The 24,068-nt window shown below is 39.3% G+C and overlaps 2 protein-coding genes across 6 annotated transcripts in view; one reads left to right on the forward strand and one right to left on the reverse strand.

Annotated features, from left to right (window-relative positions):
- Positions 1-68: 68 nt before the first annotated feature.
- LOC124789326 lies at positions 69-17,489 on the reverse strand. 2 transcript variants are annotated; one of them, XM_047256644.1, is made up of 2 exons: positions 17,218-17,489; positions 69-728 (listed from the first exon to the last, which is right to left on the reverse strand). In XM_047256644.1, exons 1-2 carry the CDS (start codon positions 17,238-17,240, stop codon positions 521-523), a joined length of 231 nt encoding a protein of 76 aa, XP_047112600.1. In that variant the 5' UTR covers positions 17,241-17,489; the 3' UTR covers positions 69-520. The 2 variants fall into 2 exon arrangements, with proteins under 2 accessions (XP_047112600.1, XP_047112599.1); XM_047256643.1 differs by having other exon boundaries at positions 17,001-17,489.
- LOC124789325 overlaps positions 17,308-24,068 on the forward strand; it is a 133,344-nt gene continuing 126,583 nt past the window's right edge. For 2 of the 4 annotated variants that reach the window (XR_007016113.1, XR_007016114.1), the window contains exons 1-2: positions 17,308-17,791; positions 18,396-22,210. Coding sequence is in view for 2 of the 4 variants with exons in the window: in XM_047256641.1 (XP_047112597.1) it covers positions 18,643-22,210 (3,568 nt within the window). In the remaining 2 variants the exon portion in view is untranslated. The remainder of the gene's footprint in view (positions 17,792-18,395; positions 22,211-24,068) is intronic. The other 2 variants (XM_047256641.1, XM_047256642.1) reach the window with 1 other exon arrangement.

The raw sequence follows: 24,068 nt of genomic DNA on the forward strand, positions 1-24,068 counted from the left end.
TAGATGTGCTGCACTACAAAGTAAATGCAATGTTAATTAGCTATGCTAGTTAAATAATTTATCAGTACTGATGTCCTCCATGTTTTGATCATATAACAGTGAAAAGACATAAATTTATGTGAACAATGCACCAAATTTATTAGCAGCTATGCGATATAACATATTTGTCTTCCACGTTTGCAAAATGTCATACAGAGCACAAAGCTTCACCATCGACGCCTTCAGAATGTGGAAAGAGTGTGCAATGTGAGAACAGTTCTGCCATGACATAATCCTCTAACGTCAGTGTCTGTCAACAGTCTTAAGGTACAGAGTTTTTTACATGCACATAACGATAAGTTGATTTAACAATTACAAGCAACAGTGGAGATTTAAGTATCCATCTTGTTCTTGATGTTACAGCCATTAGCTATTTTAATGTAACACCAGACGTTAAGTACTGTGTTGGTAAATACTGTGCAAAGTTAAAAACTGCTTGCTGCAGAGATTTTGTTCTGTGCTTGCAACAGTGTGGTGCCTGTCAGGTGCATGACGTGAGCAACAGCCAGCCAAGCCATACAGATGCCCGGGTGGACTGGGGCTCTGGTGAGGCAGGGCACAGCTCAGCCTGGTGGTCCCCAGTGCTGCTTGGCCAGCTGACCGGGCAACATGAGTCAAGGCTTGCCCTACTGTCATGGCTGTGATCCTCGGCAGGCTGCATAGCGTCGATGCTCGCCTCTGGTGGTGACCTAAGTAAAAGTGTGCTTACAAGCCTATGAGTATGGTATGCAAGTGAAGGTTTCCACCCCTTTCTGATGTATTTAAGGAACTTGTATGCCCATTACACTGGTGTCTGTATGAAAACACATACTTTGTCACAAGACTGGAGGACAGACCTGTGGATTGACAATGTTAGCTAACTTTAAATGTTGTATTATGTAAGAGTATTGTAGTGTATGATATTAACACTTTAATGTGCAACTATAGCTAAATGTACACAGGGTATTTAAATGATGATGAAAAAACTTTATGATATGATGGAGTAGGGCTAACATACGAATTTCAGATAGGGCTCCCTGCTCCAGAGACAAATGAGTTGAAACTTATAAGAAAAAATAAAAGTATTTCAACTTTGTTATTGATTGGCTGATAATGATAACAAGTCCACTACACATATCTGTAATAATTTTAAGTATCTGTTCAATTACAGAGCTATCCGCACTGAGTTTTTCTCCACTGATATCAAGTTGGCGAATGCCATGACGAAATTTAAACCTGTCGAGCCATCTGATACTTGCTTTAAAAGACGAGTCACCATCAAGTTTGTTGTTCATTTCAACAGCCTTGGCCATTATTATAGGCCCTGAAAGTGGAATCCCCTGACTTCTTGCTTGTATAAACCATCGGTACACTGCAGTGTCCAATTCATCATACACTCCTGGAAATGGAAAAAAGAACACATTGACACCGGTGTGTCAGACCCACCATACTTGTTCCGGACACTGCGAGAGGGCTGTACAAGCAATGATCACACGCACGGCACAGCGGACACACCAGGAACCGCGGTGTTGGCCGTTGAATGGTGCTAGCTGCGCAGCATTTGTGCACCGCCGCCGTCAGTGTCAGCCAGTTTGCCGTGGCATACGGAGCTCCATCGCAGTCTTTAACACTGGTAGCATGCCGCGACAGCGTGGACGTGAACCGTATGTGCAGTTGACGGACTTTGAGCGATGGCGTATAGTGGGCATGCGGGAGGCCGGGTGGACGTACCGCCGAATTGCTCAACACGTGGGGCGTGAGGTCTCCACAGTACATCGATGTTGTCGCCAGTGGTCGGCGGAAGGTGCACATGCCCATCGACCTGGGACCGGACCGCAGCGACGCACGGATGCACGCCAAGACCGTAGGATCCTACGCAGTGCCGTAGGGGACCGCACCGCCACTTACCAGCAAATTAGGGGCACTGTTGCTCCTGGGGTATCGGCGAGGACCATTCGCAACCGTCTCCATGAAGCTGGGCTACGGTCCCGCACACCGTTAGGCCGTCTTCCGCTCACGCCCCAACATCGTGCAGCCCGCCTCCAGTGGTGTCGCGACAGGCGTGAATGGAGGGACGAATGGAGACGTGTCGTCTTCAGCGATGAGAGTCGCTTCTGCCTTGGTGCCAATGATGGTCGTATGCGTGTTTGGCGCCGTGCAGGTGAGCGCCACAATCAGGACTGCATACGACCGAGGCACACAGGGCCAATACCCGGCATCATGGTGTGGGGAGCGATCTCCTACACTGGCCGTACACCACTGGTGATCGTCGAGGGGACACTGAATAGTGCACGGTACATCCAAACCGTCATCGAACCCATCGTTCTACCATTCCTAGACCGGCAAGGGAACTTGCTGTTCCAACAGGACAATGCACGTCCGCATGTATCCCGTGCCACCCAACGTGCTCTAGAAGGTGTAAGTCAACTACCCTGGCCAGCAAGATCTCCGGATCTGTCCCCCATTGAGCATGTTTGGGACTGGATGAAGCGTCGTCTCACGCGGTCTGCACGTCCAGCACGAACGCTGGTCCAACTGAGGCGCCAGGTGGAAATGGCATGGCAAGCCGTTCCACAGGACTACATCCAGCATCTCTACGATCGTCTCCATGGGAGAATAGCAGCCTGCATTGCTGCGAAAGGTGGATATACACTGTACTAGTGCCGACATTGTGCATGCTCTGTTGCCTGTGTCTATGTGCCTGTGGTTCTGTCAGTGTGATCATGTGATGTATCTGACCCCAGGAATGTGTCAATAAAGTTTCCCCTTCCCGGGACAATGAATTCACGGTGTTCTTATTTCAATTTCCAGGAGTGTATTTTGCAGATTTCAGTCTTTCTTGTTCGCACATCTCCATCCATGCTCTGCATTGTTGACACATGTTGTTCTATTTTATCAGCATCACGTTTTATGTCGTTAACTACTGTTCTTCCAATACCATAAATCAACACTACACTTGTCGCAGTTTCGCCCTTTCTTAAGCGTTTTATAATTTCAAGGAAACACAAACATACACACAAAATTCAAGCTTTCGCAACAAACTGTTGCCTCATCAGGAAAGAGGGAAGGAGAGGGGAAGACGAAAGGAAGTGGGTTTTAATGGAGAGGGTAAGGAGTCATTCCAATCCCGGGAGCGGAAAGACTTACCTTAGGGGGAAAAAAGGACAGGTATACACTCGCACTCACGCACATATCCATCCACACATACAGACACAAGCAGACATATTTAAATATGTCTGCTTGTGTCTGTATGTGTGGATGGATATGTGCGTGAGTGCGAGTGTATACCTGTCCTTTTTTCCCCCTAAGGTAAGTCTTTCCGCTCCCGGGATTGGAATGACTCCTTACCCTCTCCCTTAAAACCCACTTCCTTTCGTCTTCCCATCTCCTTCCCTCTTTCCTGATGAGGCAACAGTTTGTTGCGAAAGCTTGAATTTTGTGTGTATGTTTGTGTTTGTTTGTGTGTCTATCGACCTGCCAGTGCTTTCGTTCGGTAAGTCACCTCATCTTTGTTTTTATATATAATTTTTCCCACATGGAATGTTTCCCTCTATTATATTATAATTTCAAGGTTTTGATTAAGTCCTAAAACAACACGTTTACGTTTTTCAGACATTTTATCAAGTCACTGTATCACATACACCTGCACTAAATACGGTAGTGTAAAATACAGGGTGATTCAAAAAGAATACCACAACTTTAAAAATGTGTATTTAATGAAAGAAACATAATATAACCTTATGTTATACATCATTACAAAGAGTATTTAAAAAGGTTTTTTTTCACTCAAAAACAAGTTCAGAGATGTTCAATATGGTCCCCTCCAGACACTCGAGCAATATCAACCCGATACTCCAACTCGTTCCACACTCTCTGTAGCATATCAGGCGTAACAGTTTGGATAGCTGCTGTTATTTCTCGTTTCAAATCATCAATGGTGGCTGGGAGAGGTGGCCGAAACACCATATCCTTAACAGACCCCCATAAGAAAAAATCGCAGGGGGTAAGATCAGGGCTTCTTGGAGGCCAGTGATGACGTGCTCTGTCACGGGCTGCCTGGCGGCCGATCCATCGCCTCGGGTAGTTGACGTTCAGGTACTTACGGACAGATAAGTGCCAATGTGGTGGCGCTCCATCCTGCTGAAATATGAATTGTTGTGCTTCTTGTTCGAACTGAGGGAACAGCCAATTCTCTAACATCTCCAGATACTGTAGTCCAGTTACAGTAGCACCTTCGGAGAAAAAGGGACCAAAAACTTTATTGGCTGAAATGGCACAAAAAACGTTCACCTTAGGCGAGTCACGTTCATACTGAGTTGTTTCCCGCGGATTCTCAGTGCCCCACGCCGAACAACTGTCGTCGATTCACTTCTGCCGTACTCAATAACACAAAAAGCTTTCTGTTGAGCGGTCGCCATCTTAGCATCAACTGACGCTGACGCCTAGTCAACAGCGCCTCAAGCAAACAAATGTGCAACTAAATGAAACTTTATAGCTCCCTTAATTCGCCGACAGATAGTGCTTAGCTCTGCCTTTTGTCGTTGCAGAGTTTTAAATTCCAAAAGTTGTGGTATTCTTTTTGAATCACCCAGTATTAGTCAATAAAGCTTATTCAAGTGGAAAACATGTAACAAGGCACAGCCCGCTAGATACACTGCGACAATTACAGTCTTCTCGCCACAACTGGAAACCGATCCAGTGGTGATTGTTGACTCACAAATGAGACAAAGACAAGAAAAGGGGGAATGTGTTGGCACGCCAACTGAAGGTCATATTTTATGTACCATTCTACAGCAGGCGGGTACATTCACTTCCCACTAAAATAGAGTAAATAGACAAAGCGAACACCTCACTGCACCTTAGAGCATTCTGTTATTACAGTATTATTATGCTGTTACAGCAGTGACGGTTAACAGAAACTGACGGTTTAAAGAGTGACAGTTAATCAAGTTTTTACTGTATTTATTTATTCATTCATTCATTCAGAGCTCATCAGATAATGATATAAGTTTGTCATTATAACACAATGAAAAAAATAGCCAAAATATACAGACACATAGAATATACAGGGTGTCCCAGGAGGCATCATCAAAATTCAGGAATTGACAGGAATGATCATTTGAAGCAAAAAAACTCAAGTGAACACAGGATCTAAAAGGGATACCTTAACAGCTAAGAGCACCTCGTCATCTGCGAGTCTGTGAAACATCTCTCTTTTACTGTAAACTCTTTCCTTTTCATGTTTTGGGAAGAGGTAGTATGAACCAAAACATGAAAAAAAATTGTCTAGTAAACATGGGCACTAAAATGTACACTTTAAAAGCTATGCACATTTTTTCAGTAAAAGAACTGTTTTACTCATTAGAAAAGACGAACAAGAGCTCTTATCTCTTAAGGTACTCATTTGCACCTTAGAGCCCACGTTAACTTGACGTTTTTTTCTTGTTTCTGCCCAGCTCACAAAATATGGAAAGCAAAGAGCTTGCAGTAGATGAAATTTGTTTCACAGTATTGAAGATGAAGAAGTGATTATGGTTCATATAGAAAATGAGCTGATATTTACTAAACTTTTCTGCTTCGAATGATCATTCCTGTCATATCCCTGAATACTGACCATTCCTCCTGGCACACCCCATGTAAAGATGTTCTTGTGAGGACTGGGCAAAAAATTGGCTGAGAACTTGCTGAAGGAACCATCCTAGCATTTGCCTGAAATGATTTAGGAAAACCACAGAAAGGAAGGCTGAACGGAGCAAATTTAATCTTCCGAATGTAAGGTCAGTGTGTTAACAACTGCACTTCTTCATTTGGTTAGCCTGTATGCACCATTCTTTTATTTGTACACTATTTGCAAATGATACATTATAATATAAAAATAGTTATTAACTGTTTCTTTGCATCTATCCGCACTATCAGTGCACATACTAAAGCCACGAGCTGGGGACTCCAGGGCCACAAACTCCTTTCAGTCTTTTCAGAAAATACAATGAAACCCAATACAATGTGTTGGCATCCCTGAAGTTGCCATTTGCTTTTCATTATAGGGAGTTCACTCTAATTCTGTAACTGAGTTCACCATTTCACCCTGTCACAAGGGCTGATCAACTGTACAATTCAGCTTGTAAGCAGACAACGGACAAACAGGGTCAATCATGACAGTACGCAAAACACCTTATCTGTACCACATCAGTGCAGCTTGCTGACCTCACTCTTCATGGTTTACATGTACATCAAGATTGGGTTTGCCTGTCCTAAACTTTAAAAGTTATTATGTACTTGACAAATCAGTTTAGTACATTATGCAAACCACCACCCACCCATCCTCTACATCATCCTAGTCCATCCCTCTGCCACTTCCACCACAAATCCCCTACCATAGGGATCATACCCTTAAGGAAGACTCAGATACAAGACCTGCCCAATCCACCCGCCCAGCAGCACCTATCCCAGGCCCGTACCTGGCTTATCCTATCCCATCAGAGACTGGGTCACCAGTGGAAGCAGCCATGTTATATGCCAGCTCTGCTGCAACCACTGCATATTTTACATTGGTGTGACAACCAACCAGCTGTCAACTAGAATGAATGGCCACCGCTAAAATGATGCCAAAAACAAGGTGGGCCACCCAGTGGCACAACACTCAGCAGAGCACAACGTGAGATTTCAATGGCTGCTTTGCAACCCATGCCATCTTGTTCCTCCCCACCACCACAAACTTTTCTGAGCTGCATGGATGGGAACTATCCTCACAGCACATCCTTTGCTCCTGTAACCCCCCTGGCCTAAACCTAAGGTAACTCACAGTCCCCCCATCCAGTAGAGAGAGAGAGAGAGAGAGAGAGACAGAGAGAGAGAGAGAGAGAGAGAGACAGAGAGAGAGAGAGAGAGAGAGAGAGAGAGTTTTCACCATCCCCTACCCCTGTCCCAGAACCACCGCCCTTTTCATACCAGCTAGTTGTGTGCTGCTATCTCACGTCCTAGACTGTGGAATTGTGTTCCCTCTCTACCTGCACCTCTAGCTAGGCCACAGACAGCCCCCCCACTCACCCATGAGTCACTAGATGCTTCCCCCCTGCTCCCCCCGAGCCCCGTCTGCTTCCTGCCTTTCTCTGTCCCTCACCCCACCACACCCCAGAACACTCACTATGGGAAGGGAAAGATCTGGCAGTTGATTGAGCACAATGTAGAGAGGCAGGCGTGTGTGTGTGTGTGTGTGTGTGTGTGTGTGTGTGTGTGTGCATGCGAGTGCACGCATGTGCACTTGTTTTTCCCTACAAGCTAGACAGAGGAAATTCGCTCTGAAAGCTAGCAAAGCTCTGTACCTCTTGTTTGTGCACCTAGCGATGATGCAGTGCTTCTGCCTTTCGGTTAGTCGCCTCCTTTATTCCTAAATAATTTGTACATTATGCGATCAGTAATTTGTAATGTTTAAAAAACTTTCAGGCTTGCAACCTGTCGTCTTCAACTACACTCCATGATATTTCCACTAAGTGTCTGCCAGTTATCCACAGATGTGCCATTGAACACTGATGAAAACATCCTCCATTCCACAATATATGAAACATCCTCCATTTCACAATATATGCATAGCATGCTGTGAGTACTCCATGCATGTGTCAATTCATATTGACAGGCAGACCATACCATCCCAGGACAGTGCCTGCACTGAAGAAACAGTGGAAATCAGCTATACTCTGCATTACTGCTCACTGCTGCCATTGGTGCACTCTGCCACATTTGATTCGAACAGATTTTGAAGATGATAGAATGCCACGCATTATCCAGCTGGTAGCTGTCACAGATCATCGGATTTTCCAAGATGTGTATTTCGGTGGATTCTTTAGTAATGGGGTACCGAAAAGATGTTGCTGCAGTCAAAATGATTCTTTTATCATACTCCATTAAATGTCCAATTGGAGATGCAATTTTTGGCAATAGTAGACTTGTTTGATTGCAAAAGGCATGTGCAGTCTGTCCTATATGAATCATACCAAACTGCCAAGGTGTATTGTAAATTCTAGCCTTCCACAATTTAAAAATTTGCAATTTGTAGGTTGTCAGATCCCAGAATTATCCAGCAACATGCTTGGCCCCATAATTTTCCACTCAGTTATTTCCAAACCAAATTTTGTATCCCAAAGTGATATACTGATCATCCTGTTGTCTGCAAAATAGCAATCTACTGTTCCTACCTATTATTTTAGAGGATACAAGGGTTTCCATAATGTAGATACATGGTGAAGCAAGAACATCAGCAATCATAAACAGAGTGCCTAGGTTTCCATCCAAACTTGATTCTAATTACCCTTTTTTGCAATTAGCTTGAGCTGAATGTGTTGATAGCTGCTGTAGAGTTTCTCCAAAATGTGACCCCATATTTAAAGTGAGGACGAAAGTAAACATGAGATGCTGTTTTCTCCCTACACCAAGAATTTAGTGAGCAAAAAAGGTAGCAGGTCTTACTCAATTTTGAGTTTTTTGATTGACTAATTAAGGAGGATATAAGATGAACAACAACAAAAGCAAAACGAGTATAATGGAATGTAGTCGAATTAAATCGGGTGATGCTGAGGGAATTAGATTAAGAAATGAGATGCTTAAAGTAGTAAATGAGTTTTGCTATTTGGGGAGTAAAATAACTGATAATGGTCGAAGTAGACTGACAATGGCAAGGAAAGCGTTTCTGAAGAAGAGAAATTTGTTAACATTGAGTATAGATTTAAGTGTCAGGAAGTCGTTTCTGGAAGTATTTGTATGGAGTGTAGCCACGTATGGAAGTGAAACGTGGATGATAAATAGTTTAGACAAGAAGAGAATAGAAGCTATCGAAATGTGGTGCTACACAAGAATACTGAAAATTAGATGGGTAGAGCACATAACTAATGAGGAGGTATTGAATAGAATTGGAGAGAAGAGAAATTTGTGGCACAACTTGACTAGAAGAAGGGATCGGTTGCTAGGGCATATTCTGAGGCATCAAGGGATCACCAATTTAGTATTGGAGAGCAGCGTGGAGGGTAAAAATCGTAGAGGGAGACCAAGAGATGAATACACTAAACAGATTCAGAAGGATGTAGGTTGCAGTAGGTACTGGGAGATGAAGAAGCTTGCACAGGATAGAGTAGCATGGAGAGCGGCATCAAACCAGTCTCAGGACTGAAGACCACAACAACAACAACAACAATTGATCTTCATTGATCCAGTTTCATCATTTAGCCCAAGTTGTACAATTAACATTGGACAGGTCAAAGCGAAGATACAGTTATAATTAGTACTATAAAAAAATCTGAAAGTAAGTAGATAGATATTTTCATAACCTAAGTTTAACATTAATTGTTTAAGGACATGTCAAAATAATGATACAGTAATACACAGTGTCAGTAAAACAGTAGGCAATTACACCTCTTCTTGAAATATATTTTTTAAAGTAACATTTATTTTACATGTTCAGAAATTCTTCTACAGAATAGAAACATTGGTTTATTAGGAAGGCCTTTAGTTTTATTCTAAATACAGGACACACAGCAATTCTTATTTCCTCTGGCATTTTATTGTATATTATGCCACCAATGTTAATTATGGGGGGTAAGGTGTGGGATGCGTCACCAATAGCCTCTCCCACACAAATGTCAACCTCTCCGGCACGTGGTATCCCCTGCTACGCTAACGAGGCTCTGGCGACCGAGTTTCTCCCGGGATAAGGAGAACCCTCTACTAAGCCAACGACCTTCTAGAGGGCGGATGAGCTGGTAGAGCAAGGGCACCCTCTTGTCCTTGGAGTGAGAAAACACTCCTAAAGACGGAAGAATCACCAAGGGTGGTCAACGGCATAGGATGCTGAAGGCAACGGGAAACCACAGCATTAAAGATCCAATGGATATCCCCAGGAAAACTCATCATGGCAGGGTTCAATGTCAAATTATCCGGAGTTTCAACTCCCCCACTCGGATCTCCGGGGGGGAAGAGCCTTGAACAATGCCACAAGTAAATACAAAAATAATGCAACAATAGCAACTTGGAATGTAAGATCATTATACCAACCAGGCAAAGTAAATAATGTTATACAAGAAATGAAACGCCTAAAAATTAACATTTTGGGTGTAAGTGAAACAAGATGGCCTGACTCAGGAGAAATGACCATTGACAACATGAAAGTATATTACTCGGGAAATTCTGATAGCCAGCACAGGAATGGGGTAGGAATAATTTTAGATGAGTATGCTAGTAAATCTGTCAAAAGCATTTTACCAATCTCAGATAGAGTAATCAGTCTACATTTACAAACGAAACAAACAAATATTAATTTAATCCAAATCTATGCTCCAACAGCCGACAAAGACCAAGAAGAAATACGAAAATTTTATGAAGAATTAACACAAGCAATAGGAACCTCAAAAAGCAGAGACATTATTATCATCATGGGAGATTTTAATGCCAAAATAGGTGAAGGAAGTGAAGGTGATCTTATTGGACCTTTTGGTTTAGGAACAAGAAATGAAAGAGGAGATTTGCTGTCACAATTTTGCCAGGAAAACAATCTGTCTATTACAAACACATTTTTTAAACTCCCTAAACGAAGACTTTATACTTGGAAATCACCAAGAGACTGTAATGAAGAAGTTTGCAGAAATCAAATTGATTTCATACTTATAAACAAGAGGTACAAAAATTCTATTCATGGTGTGAAAACATATCCAGGAGCTGATATATTTTCTGATCATAACCTTTTAGTAGCAAAGTTCCATGTGAAACTGAAAGCCATACAAAAGAAACAAAAGAAGGACTATATAAATACAACTATTCTAAGAGACCCCTTGACTAAACAAAAGACTTCTGAAGAGATTAATAAGGAATTAGTTAGGATAAAGAATAATCAAACAGAAGACATTGATGGCAAATGGGAACTTATAAAAGACACATTAAATAATGCATGTAAAAACACAATGGCGACCAAACACGACAACATGAAAAAGAAGTGGATGACAGAGAAGATATTACAATTGATGGAACAAAGAAGAATACTTAAAAATAGAGATGAAAGCGAGTATAAAAGATTACATGCAGAAATATGAAAAGAAACACGGCGAGCAAAAGAAGAATGGTACAAGGAACAATGCTCTGAAATTGAGAGTTATGAAACAAGACATGATAGTTTCAACTTACACAAAAAAGTTAAAGATTTAGCTGGACTTAATAAAAAGAAAAGTACAAGTTTATTGTTAGATAAAAATGGCAAAATAATTCCTGATGTTAAAGGTAAACTGGACAGGTGGACAGAATATGTCAAAGAACTATTTGAAGATACAAGAAAAGATCAAAAATTTTATGATAACATGATCGGAGAACGAGGACCAAGCATATCGAAAGAAGAAATATTACATCTTATCAACAAATCAAAGACAGGAAAAGCCCCTGGACCGGATAAGATACCAAATGACATCCTGAAACTCATAGGAATAGACCATATAGATATATTTGTACAATTGTTTAATGATATTTATAATTCGGGAATTATTCCTAGGGATTGGTTGACATCTACCTTTGTTACATTACCCAAAAAGGCTAATGCCAAAACTTGTAATGATCACCGTACAATAAGCTTAATGAGTCACACCTTAAAGATATTTCTAAAAGTTATACACCAACGAATATACAAAAAAGTAGAAGAAGGTATAAGTGAAACACAATTCGGTTTTAGAAGTTCCCTCGGTACAAGAGAAGCATTGTTTGCTTTTAACATATTAGCGCAACGATGTATGGAGGTTAACCAGCCACTATATGTGTGCTTCCTGGATTATAATAAAGCATTTGACAAAGTTCGTCATGATCATCTCATAGAATTGTTAGAAAAGAAAACACTTGATAAGAAAGACATCCGCATTATATATAACCTCTACTACAATCAAACCGCAACCGTGAAGGTAGAAAATGAGTTATCGAATGATATAGAAATAAAGAGGGGTGTGAGACAAGGTTGCGTTCTCTCACCCTTATTGTTTAATATGTATTCAGAAGACATAATCCAGGCAGCTCTATCAGATGAAATAGCTGGCATTAAAGTGAATGGGCTAAACATTAACAATGTTAGGTTTGCTGATGACACTGCACTACTAGCTGGAAACCTCAAAGATCTACAATTACTTCTTGACAAAGTCGCAGAAAAAAGTGAAGAATTTGGCTTGACTCTTAACGTAAGCAAGACTAAGTTCATGGTGATATCTAAAACACACCAACAAGAAAATCTTACAATCAATAGGGAAAGAGTCAATCAAGTACGTAAATTTAAATATCTCGGAACAATTGTAAATGAGGAGATTGAAAGCTCAGAAGAAATTAAATCGAGAATAGGACAGGCCAGAAGTATCTTTAATAAGATGAAAAATGCATTCTGTTTGAGAGACATTTGTTTAAACACAAAAATGAGGTTGCTAAGATGCTATGTATTCTCAAAATTATTATACGGAATGGAAGTGTGGACATTGAAAAAGAAGGACATGAACAGTTTAGAAGCTTTTGAAATGTGGGCATATAGAAGAATACTTAGAATTAGTTGGGTGTCGAGGATTACTAATCAAGATGTCCTAAGAAGAATGGGAAAGGAAAAAGAATTAATTAAAATTATTAAAGTAAGGAAGCTACAATATTTAGGCCATGTTATTAGGGGAGTAAATTACAAAATATTGCAAATAATACTAGAAGGGAAAATTTGTGGGAAGAGAACGAGGGGTAGAAGACGGACATCCTGGATTGACAATTTAAAAAATTGGTACAACTGTTCAACGTCAGAACTCCTTAGATCAGCCAAATCAAGATCAGAAATTGCCATGATGACAGCCAACCTTCTTAGAGGAGACGGCACATGAAGAAGAATGTTAATTATGCTTCTCTTGTAGAATGTTATTCTGGGATATGATTGGTGTATAGTGAATTTCCCTCTGACAATGTAGGTGTTTACATTCTTGTTCTGCAGGATTCTGCCTGTTTTCAAGAGGTAGTCCCTATGGAACAAGGTAGTTTCATAAATGAATAAGCACCAATCTTAGTGAAATGAAATTTACAGGACTCCATGTTTTAAAACCACAAATAACCTTAGGGCTCTTTTTTGCATTCGAAAGATATTCATGATATGAGTTGAATTTTCCCAGAAAATGATTCCATACGGGATCAGTGAGTGGAGTTGTTGATAGTATCTTGCAGTACTGTTGTTTTGCTTGTTGTAGACTTTATTATTCTCACACCATAGCACACACAAGAGAGTTTCTTTGACTAGTTATTAAATGTGTGTCCTATTTTAAGTCCTGCTGAACCCACAGACCCAAAAACTTTGCTACACTTACATTTTCTAATGGGTAATTTTTTTTAATTTAGCTTTAATAGACGTTTGGCTAGATGATGGAAATAAGCGAATGGCTGACAAATACAGTTTTTCCAGTATTTACAATGAGTTTGTTCTGGTGGACCAGCCTGTATGTCTTTTTGTGCTACTTTCTGCTGTTGACTGAAAGGTTTCTGGGATGGATCCAGTGAGCAAAAGGTTGGTATCACCAGCAAATGGAATAGTTTTTTGATGAAGCATACATTCAACAAGGTTGTCCACATAAAACAGAGATAGTATGGTCCTATGATTGAGGGACATGAAAGGGAAGAGTTGTTGGGAAGGGAGTAAGACAGGGTTGTAGCCTTTCCCCGATGTTATTCAATCTGTATATTGAGCAAGCAGTAAAGGAAACAAAAGAAACATTCGGAGTAGGTATTAAAATCCATGGCGAAGAAATAAAAACTTTGAGGTTCGCCGATAACATTGTAATTCTGTCAGAGACAGCAAAGGACTTGGAAGAGCTGTTGAACGGAATGGATAGTGTCTTGAAGGGAGGATATAAGATGAACATCAACAAAAGCAAAACGAAGATAATGGAATGTAGTCGAATTAAGTCGGGTGATGCTGAGGGAATTAGATTAGGAAATGAGACACTTAAAGTAGTAAATGAGTTTTGCTATTTGAGGAGCAAAATAACTGATGATGGTTGAAGTAGAGAGGATATAAAATGTAGACTGGCAATGGCAAGGAAAGCGTTTCTGAAGAAGAGAAATTTGTTAACATCGAGTATAGATTTAAGTGTCAGGGAGTCATTTCTGAAAGTATTTGTATGGAGTGTAGCCATGTATGGAAGTGAAACATGGACGATAAATAGTTTGGACAAGAAGAGAATAGAAGCTTTCAAAATGTGGTGCTACAGAAGAATGCTGAAGATTAGATGGGTAGATCACATAACTAATGAGGAAGTATTGAATAGGATTGGGGAGAAGAGAAGTTTGTGGCACAGCTTGACCAGAAGAAGGGATCGGTTGGTAGGACATGTTCTGAGGCGTCAAGGGATCACCAATTTAGTATTGGAGGGCAGCGTGGAGGGTAAAAATCGTAGAGGGAGACCAAGAGATGAATACACTAAGCAGATTCAGAAGGATGTAGGTTGCAGTAGGTACTGGGAGATGAAGAAGCTTGCACAGGATAGAGTAGCATGGAGAGTTGCATCAGATCAGTCTCAGGACTGAAGACCACAACCACAACAACAACAACAACAACAACAACATGATTGAGTCCTAAGGCAATCATATTTTGCTGATAGTTCACTGGAAAGGAATGAGTTATTTTCTTGTTTTATTCACTGTTGAACTCAGTGAGTGATATCTCCTGCCTGTGATTGTTTAGGTGTGAATACAAAGAGCTATTTGTTACTGCTCTTGCACCTCATCTCTCTGATTTTATGGTCCAGGACATCGAAGTCTTTTGAAAGGTCTATGAAAATACCTGCAGCTAATTTATGTTGATTGAGGGATTTTAGAGTACAGTCTAAGAGTGCAATAACTGCTGTTTATGTAGATTTTGACTTTCTAAGGCCACTATGCTGGATAGTAAGAGGCAAGTACGTACTTATGAAACTTGTCAGCCTCTCAGTAAAAATGTTTTACGAGAATTTTTGACAAGGAACTTAACAGTGACACAGGTTTGTAATTTGATATTTTATCTGAAGAACCCTTTTTATCAGTGGTGAAACTTTTGCTATTTTCAGATCTGGGAAGACACTAGTTCCTACAGAAAAGTTGAAAATTTTGGCAGTGGTATAGCTGTGTAGTGAGCACAAGCTTTTAATATGAAGTCAGGTACTTCGTCAAGGCCACCTGACATTTTATTGGTTAATGATTTAATTTTACTTATAATGTCAATATGATTTGTTTAGTAAATTCATAAGATATTCTATATCCTTGCTCCTTTTGAGATTGCTTCGCAGCCATAATCCTAAGGTTTTGATCACTCTACTGTTACCAACTAGTTAATTATTGTTAGAGAGGATACATATCCTTGTTTTGTATTGTGAGATTTTTACTTGATAGTTCTTTTTACTATTTATTAAAAGCTGATTATTCTGTGCCCAGTTTTTTTGTGAGTGTTTAGTGACTGCAGTAATTCTTCCTTTCTTTTAATAGAATGTTGTGTCATCTGCAAATATGATCATTTTATAAGTTCCACATTTCAGCTTAGATCCTCAACACAGTATAGAATCATAAGAGGTCTTATTAATGACCCCAGAGATACAACATATTTGATTAGATTATACTCAGGTAAGTATCCAGAAATAGTTTTAAAGTTGACATTAGTGTGCTTCATGCCCACTGCTTGCTTACTAAGTTGTTCAGGTAGGAATTGATCAAATTGTTGGACAGACCGCTAGACCTTTAATATTATACTGTTCAAACTTTGACAGCAGAAACTTATGATCCACCAACAGTTTTTGTTAGGTAAGTAAAAACTGCTGTTGATTTCTGTTTCTTCACAGTTAATGTACTCATAAAAGGAAGCTACTGTTGTCCTCTAATTGCCAAATTCGTGTTATTCAGTACAAAGGATTTTGTTTTTATTCACAAATTCCATAAATTTGCCACACATATCTTCTTAAATATTTTTGAAAGGAAAGAGGTAATTGTGATTGATCTGTAGTTATTTACATTATTCCTCTCACATTTTTACATATTGGTACCGGATTTACAAACATTCTGTACCATTCCATGATACTCTTATCACATAATGGAAACATCCTATATAATGTTATAGATTATAAGGTTTGTTAATTTTTTGTTTGATATCGTATTACAACACTTCTGTATGCCTTTGTTGTTGATGTTAATCAGATGTCGAATTTGAATATTTAAAAAAAAAAAAAAAAAAACAATAGCCTCAGAAAGGAGAGAAAATTTGCCGATAGTTGTGAGGAAAGTTACAGATAATATTTTTATAAAACAGACATCATAGTCACAGCAGTAAAGACTCAACTGACAACAGTAAAAGGCTGCACAATGGGTTGTTTTTCTTTTTTCCAAGATCACACAGAAGAGGTGTATGACAGTGATTTAGTTTCACATCATAGTCACTTGGCTCAAATGAAGACAGCAAGGAATCATCTACTGCAGAATAGCATAAACACAATTATTATTTATATCACTTAGCTAGTGGAATACATCATTTGGAAGGCATACATCTGAGGTTGGAAAAATAACTGCTTACTTTTGGCGACTGTCATTTGCTGATTTTAGAAATTACAAAGTATCTAATATACTGAGGAGTGGTGCAGATTTAAAAATGGTGAGTTTTTACAATATTTGCAAGTGGCAAGTGGAAAACCAGTCACATTCATTTCTTCAAAAGAAAGTCGGCACAGCTCTAACTTTCTTTCCATTCATTCATTTCGTTATACAAAATAAACAATTTCATAAGAGTTCTGGAAAAATTTGGGTGATATTGCCCTAAAGACTCACTAGGTGTGATTTAATCTACTAGAAACTTGCAACGCGGAAGCAAACAGATGGCCAAGAAAGAAAATAAATTCCATCAACCAGTAAGGTACTAAAGGAAACTGACGAGTGGAAGTCTAATCTCAGGAATTATTTAAAAATTGATAATATGCAATTTTTAAATCGAGGTATACCTTTTCTCATTTCACGGCTACAGTATCTCTGAGCTCATACGAATTTTATGACTAAACATCTCCGTATAAGTTGCAGGCCTCACTCAGTATTTGCATGCCGAAGCGATTATCTACTTTGTCAATATAAGTTTTAGCTGTCGATATGTTATGACAGTAATAATAAGCATACTCAACATGAACATCTTGTAACATGATGAAACATTAGAAGCTGAGATACCTGTCGACTGGCGGGATACTCATTCAATTTTTCGATTTTACTACATCCTTACGATGGATCGATTTTATCTTTATCACTGATATTTCATTATCCTTCATTGAGCTCTAAGTGCGTAACAAGAAATGCCTACGGCTTGCATGAGGTGTCTGCATGTAGATGGAAGGTTCAGCGCTTCAGCGAGCTGTCTGAAATGGTGCCGAAAACAACACAGATGTTAGAGATGCGTAGCGGTAAAGTCTATGAAGGATACGGCAGTGGTGGACTGACGCATCGTAAACAAGTCGGGTCGCAGTTGATAATATCGCATTACTAAATATAGTTCTTTTTGTCAAATTACGCGTCTGTTTTAAAGTCATTTGTGTTGGTTTACCGCGGGATTACGTCATATAGGTTGACGATCGAGAAGAAAGATTAGATGAACAGTACGTGTGGTAGATACAAACGTATGTTTGTTATGATAAACCTGAAAATTGATTTCAGTTTCTTGTGACACCGTTGTAAAGGGTGTTTTGTTTGTGACTGTGTAATAACAACGTTTGCAACTGTCATTTTCGAGAAAAGCCGGGATGTGTAGGTGAGTAGGCAAGAAGATACTTTTCTCTGTTGTGATCATTCAATTTCTTTTTGCGTTTAGGCAGGGTAAAACTAAGAAAGGATAAAATTCATTTTTGGTAAAACATGTATTGTACCCGATTTATGCCCGAAAAGACCTATAATATATACATGGTTGTATAAAATGACAGTAAAGTCCTGAGATGATTTAGTATGACATTGTAATTACGTGCATTTAGTTTACTTATAAGTGAGCCCTTACTTCAATTTATCTCCGTTTAAATCTTACCCAAGATATGTTGTTTGAATTTAACATCTGGGGATTTTTGTGTGCTTCAGTGAGTAGGAACACTAGATTATTCATAACATAATGTCCCATAAATTTATTCAAAACTGATAAATATTTATGAAGCACAGATTATTGTAGTACCTTCTGTTAGTATCTTAATGCTGAAACATTACAGAATAAACTAGGCCCTATTAAAATTCTTAAAATCAGCCCCTACATATAATTTTCATGTTTTTTTGTTGTGGTGAGTTTTGTTGGATGTTTTTAGAGTAACTATCCTTATATTAATGTACAGAAGAGTGAAAGGCTGAATTTTTATAAATATTATTGTTTGCAGGTGATACAAAAATGCAGTGTGCATTGATATGGCCAGTAAGTCATTATGGACTACTCTTGGAGTATGGATGTGCTGCAATCATGGAGGAAGAGTTGTAATGAACTGCATCATTTTCAAAGTGTTTTTCAAGTCACTGCAAACTTGAGTCAAATTTGGGCACTTGAAGGGATTGCACAATATTTCTACATGTTGTAGAGTGCTTAGTATTGGAAAGATATGAAATAATTGTCATAGGCACAGAACAGCAATGGATCCATTGGGGCCGTGGGCAACATATAATCCTTCATACACTAGGCTAACGGGTACAGCAGGCAGTTATCAGGGGACTGCTCCTAGTGGACGTGGCAATTTTGGATCCCCCCATCATGCTTCACCAACAGGGAACAACAGTTTGGAAAATACAGCAGTAACAGGGTTGCAATCAGCAAATTCCCAGCTTCTTTTGCAAACTGCTCATAGTTCTACTAGCATGCCTAACAGAGAACTCATGGGCCACACTTCCATGACAGCAGCATTTGGCTCAGGGAGCTTTCTTACACAAACGTCTGGATCGTATGATCCAGTTTTCTCAACTTTATTTCACCATCCTGAACAAAAACTGGCTAATTATGGCCCCTGTGCCACAAGTAACCCTTCAAAGCATTCTTTACAACATACTTCAGCGACCAAGCAAAATGCACTTGAATCAGAAATAACAAGAGTCAGAGAAAAACAACAGAGTAGCACATATTTTGAACAGCAGGCAGCAGGATCACCATCCTCACTATCATCAACCCCGTCTTGGTCACATCAGACAAATGTCCAAATACCAAGTCCATTTGGTATATTACCACATGAAACTGTTGGAAATGGGGTGGAGAAGGGCAGTTCCATTTGTGAAGGAGACTTCAATGTACAATTTACCCCAAATCAGAATTTAAATAATATGAACTCTCAGCTCTCACCAGCTTTGGAATACAGTAAATCTTCAAGTGATTACAATAAAATACAGATCAGGAAACCAGACACATTACTGTCCCCTGGTAGAACAGCTTTTACACCTGCCTCCAGTGCAGCAACTAGTGCCACATTTTATCAGCATTCTCCAGCAACATTCAGTAATGTAGGGGCTGTCTCATCTCGGGACAGTACTTCAGTTGTTTGTGCAACAACTTATCGAAATGACAACAATAAATGCCAGCAGCAACTACCAGGGGTCTCTGATTTTGTTAGCAGTGGAAAAGGATTTGTTTCTCCTGCACAGCTACCCACACCGTACCATCAAGCTTCACTTGATACGAAATTGTATTCAGAATTTAATTCTTCTGAGCACATGACACAAGCACCTTTACCAGAAGAACACAGTCAATCTCCGCCTGTTAATTTCTCTCCATTGAATAATGGAAGACAAACAGTTACCTTTACACGCAATGAAAATGGTGGATCATGTTCAACTAGTATTAGTTCTGGGTCAGTTCCAACAAGTCTTGGTGTAGAAGAGCAGCATGGCAAACGTGCCCTTGGTGAATTACAGCAAACAATTCATAAGCGTCAGCCTAACAGTGATGCATCATTTCATATGCAGCAATACAGCAGCTCCCTTGTTGATAGTGCCAATTATGGTAGTTCACCATCTTTTTCAACAACAGAAACAAAATCTTATTCTGAGCCATTGCTCTGTATTGCAAATGATTCATTGAAACACGGTCAGTCTGATTGTGGAAATCTTACACAAACACAAAGCCCAGCTAGTACGCAGTCGCATCCGAGCCCTCTTGGTCATGTTCCAAGCCCTCTTGGTCATGTTCCGAGCCCTCTTGGTCATGTTCCGAGCCCTCTTGGTCATGTTCCGAGCCCCCTCAGCCACGTTCCAAGCCCTCTCAGTCACGTTCAGAGTCCTCGTGGTCATGTTCCAAGTCCCCTTGGTCACAATCCCAGTCCCCATAGCCACAATCCAAGCCCCCATGCTCATGCTTCGAGTCCTGCGTATCCTGTTTACCACAGTCCAGTAGGTATGGTGCCTTCTGCATCTTATGTCCAGCCATTGTCTCCAGAGGTGTCTTTACGGCAATGCCCTACTGTTGATGAAAGGCCAAAAATAGTAAGCCATTCTGCAGACAGTGAGCCATGCTCAACAAACTCATTAAGAGTACTGCCTAAATCACAAATCCCTAGTCACCATGTAATAAATCGTACATCGGGCTCAACAGGTGTTGCACAGAGACAAAAATTAGATGAATGTGACATCAAAGATGGTTATAACGAAGACAGTGGTTTGCATGGAAAAGGAAATCGGCAAGATAATACCTGCCGAAAGCAAAACGTGACACTACAAATGAAGGAACAAAGTGTTGAAGATGAATCCAGTCCATATTATAAGGTATGCATCAACGAGAGAGATGGTGGAAATAGTAGTACCGCTACCATGTTATCAGTAGTGCAAACACCCAATTTGCCACAGACATCAACACTTCTCCAACCTCAGGACATTTTAGAGCCTTCAGTATCTATGGAGCAAGAAGGTTATATTGAAAGCAGTTCATCCTGTAGTGAGCAGGCGAGTAATGATATTGACAAGCATGCTGCCACAGGTTACAGTGTAGCACTACAGCAAGAAGGTGAACCTCTGTGTACAGGATTACTATCTACTGGTGAACTCACAGAGGCTCAGACAAAAGAGCATTCTTCTCACCTTATTAGGGCCACCTCTGAAGGACAGCAACTAGTGTCCGCTGAAGAGGCAGTGACTCAAAACAGTGCCAGCTCCTATGTCACACACATTGACAGAAATAGAGAGCAACAAGATACTGATTCAAGGAACAATTCTTTGAATGAAAAGTTGGTTTCACCAAAAGCAAGTGTAGTGTGTGAAAATGTACTCAAACAAAGATCAGATACATTTCAGGATTCCATTGATAAGTCTGATAATGAATGTCAGTCTGCAACAGCTTCTGTGACACAGCCAGTTGTTACAGATCTTCCTAGTGTTCAACAATCTTCTGACAGCATTCGACAGATTTCAGAGGTTGTCAACATGTCATCAGAAATGAAGTCTGCATCTCAACAACCATCAGATTTTGCAGAATCCTTTAATGAAATAAATCGAAAAGTCACCTTAATTAACATAGAGGATGATTTAGAATGTCTATTGGAAGATAGTTCTGTTTACAGTCCAATGACTCTTGAACAAGATGTTAAGATGTCAAAACAAAAGTATTTTTTACAAAATCGTAGTGGATTTTTGGATGGGTACATGAAATTCCTTAATGAAGAGAGACGAATATCTGTTACAAAAAGCAAAAGCACTGAAAATTCCACAGATACAGATGCACAGAAGAAAGTGCGCAGGAAGCGAATTACTAAAAATGCAGATATATCTGGTACCAGTACTAAAGTTTTGAAACAAAGTCAGCAGGATGAAGACTGGGAAGAAAGCAGTTATACATCCGATGTAACTTCTGACACATCTGACACTGAAAACCTGAGAAGCAAAGGAAAAAGAACTGAATGGATGTCCAGGGACAGCAGTCATCAGGAAGATGAAGGAAGTGAGAGGAAAAGACAAAAATTGGATAAGGAAGACGAACCAGAGAAGCAGAAGAAAAATGCAAAAGACAGCCGAGGGAAAAGTCTTCAGCGATCAACAATTCAGTTGAGGCGAAATTCTAGTTCTAATCCAGAACTCTCATCAAAGTGTAATTCATTTCAGTCAAGTTACTCTAATGACCCACAGTCACTGGATTCACAAAACACTCATGAAAAGGAGCAAAGGAAGAGGAGTAGAAATGTTAAAGACCAAATGATCGCAAAGAGAAAAATGAGTGAACATAAAGAAGGTATGTTGCATACCTATAACTCTCATGTTTTAGCTTGATAGCCGTAATTCATTACTGTAAATATATTGTCCTGTTGCAATAACTGTAAATATGCATGTAATTAAGTTAAAGTGGTGCAGGTTCAGATTATGGTGCACTTAAATCTGACATTACAAATTTGGGATATTAGAGTATGCCATCCTTGACTTTTTGTACATTAAAATGATGGCAATCAAATATTTAATGAAAAAAACTTAAGTGCATGTTTTTACTATATTATCTTTAATGTCATTTGCGTTCTCTTTCAGTTTAAAAGACTGCTGATTCGTGCTTTATAATATCATTTAAGTGTGTATAGCCTAGTGTTGATCAGACTAATATAATATATTTGAATTTCAAAACTCAGATGTTTGTGTTAATTAAAAATAGGCAATCAAATCGAAATTAATTTTGTACCAAATGTTAATGAACTGTTGGTATTGCTAGTTTTGTCTGGAATTACCAAAATGGTGGTACAGTTGCTGATGTCAGCAAACACAAAAAACCCTCATCTTATACATTGTTTTGAGTGATCAGCATGTGCAATTGATACTGTTTTGTATGGTTTTGGTGTGTAACATTGTCAAGTTTCTCAACTGTTGCCATCAGACAGAATATTCTGATACCAGCATCTGTGTTCTGGTGTCATCAGTTCTTTGCATCTGAACCTGCCCACATCAATAACTGACTTTCATGTGATACTTCCCCCTCCAGGAGGATGTCATAGCTGCGTAGCTTTGCCATAGTATAAAATAAACAATTAGGCCTACTGGAAGAATGGTGGCATGTGGCATGAATGAATAGTCAGTCAGTTCATATTCTTATTGACATATTTGCTGTACAAAGAATAATTACATTTGTGTAATAGTAAACAGCTTGAACATAATTTTTGTTTTGCAGAAAAAATCAAGCTCTTACTTAAAACATGTATTAATTTCAAGTAAATATACTTTTGTGTTTTGTAACTCGTTGGTATCATTAATTGCATGTTTTAAATAAAATAGTCACATCAGTTACCTTCTTTTGATGACGAACATTATAGACATTGATTTAGATGACTCATTTTCCTGTGAGGTATTTGCTTATGTCTGAAATGAGTATACCACTGAATTAATATTGTGATGACTTCATTCGAAATATAAAATGACAAGTGTAACTTCAAGTGAGAGAATATTAATTATGATTGCACAAGGAAAAGGGGGGAAAAATACTAAGCAGCCGCTACATTGGGAAGTTTGCAACACAACATTCTTATAACAGAACTTATCAAAATGACATTACAAAGTGCAAGAGAAGCTAAAAAGTTAGGACATGAATGGTTAGCAATTTCTTTCATGGAATTTTAATAGACATACACTAGCTTCAGCTATTAACAAACTGTTAGATATTAAAAAAAGGAAAAAAGCTTGTCCAAATACAGTTAACCATTGTACATGTACCGAAAATAAAGAATATTTATGCTCTGACTAAAATAAAATTTCTTAATACACTGTATGCAGTGTACCTGTACCTAAAATAAAGAATATCTATGATCTGCTAGTTTTTAACACTGTGTACAGTATATTTAGGCTTCAACATTTCAGACATTTCTTGAATGTCTAAATATCGTGTGAACATTAATGTAAATTGTCTCAAAGGATTAATCTCCTTTCATTGATTTTTGGAGTGACACAATGCTTCCCTCTGCATCCTTTGTGTGGTATTTGTTGTGCATCCTTAGCATTTGAAATATTTTATTTTCGTATTTACTACAGAACCATATGCCAAATGTATCAGTCACTTTATTTTGCTTTTAATGACTGAAACTAGACATCAAACTTTTGCAGTGAGAAGGCTGTTC

This window comes from Schistocerca piceifrons, chromosome 3 (assembly GCF_021461385.2).
Source record: "Schistocerca piceifrons isolate TAMUIC-IGC-003096 chromosome 3, iqSchPice1.1, whole genome shotgun sequence".
Classification (NCBI taxonomy): Eukaryota; Metazoa; Arthropoda; class Insecta; order Orthoptera; family Acrididae; genus Schistocerca; species Schistocerca piceifrons.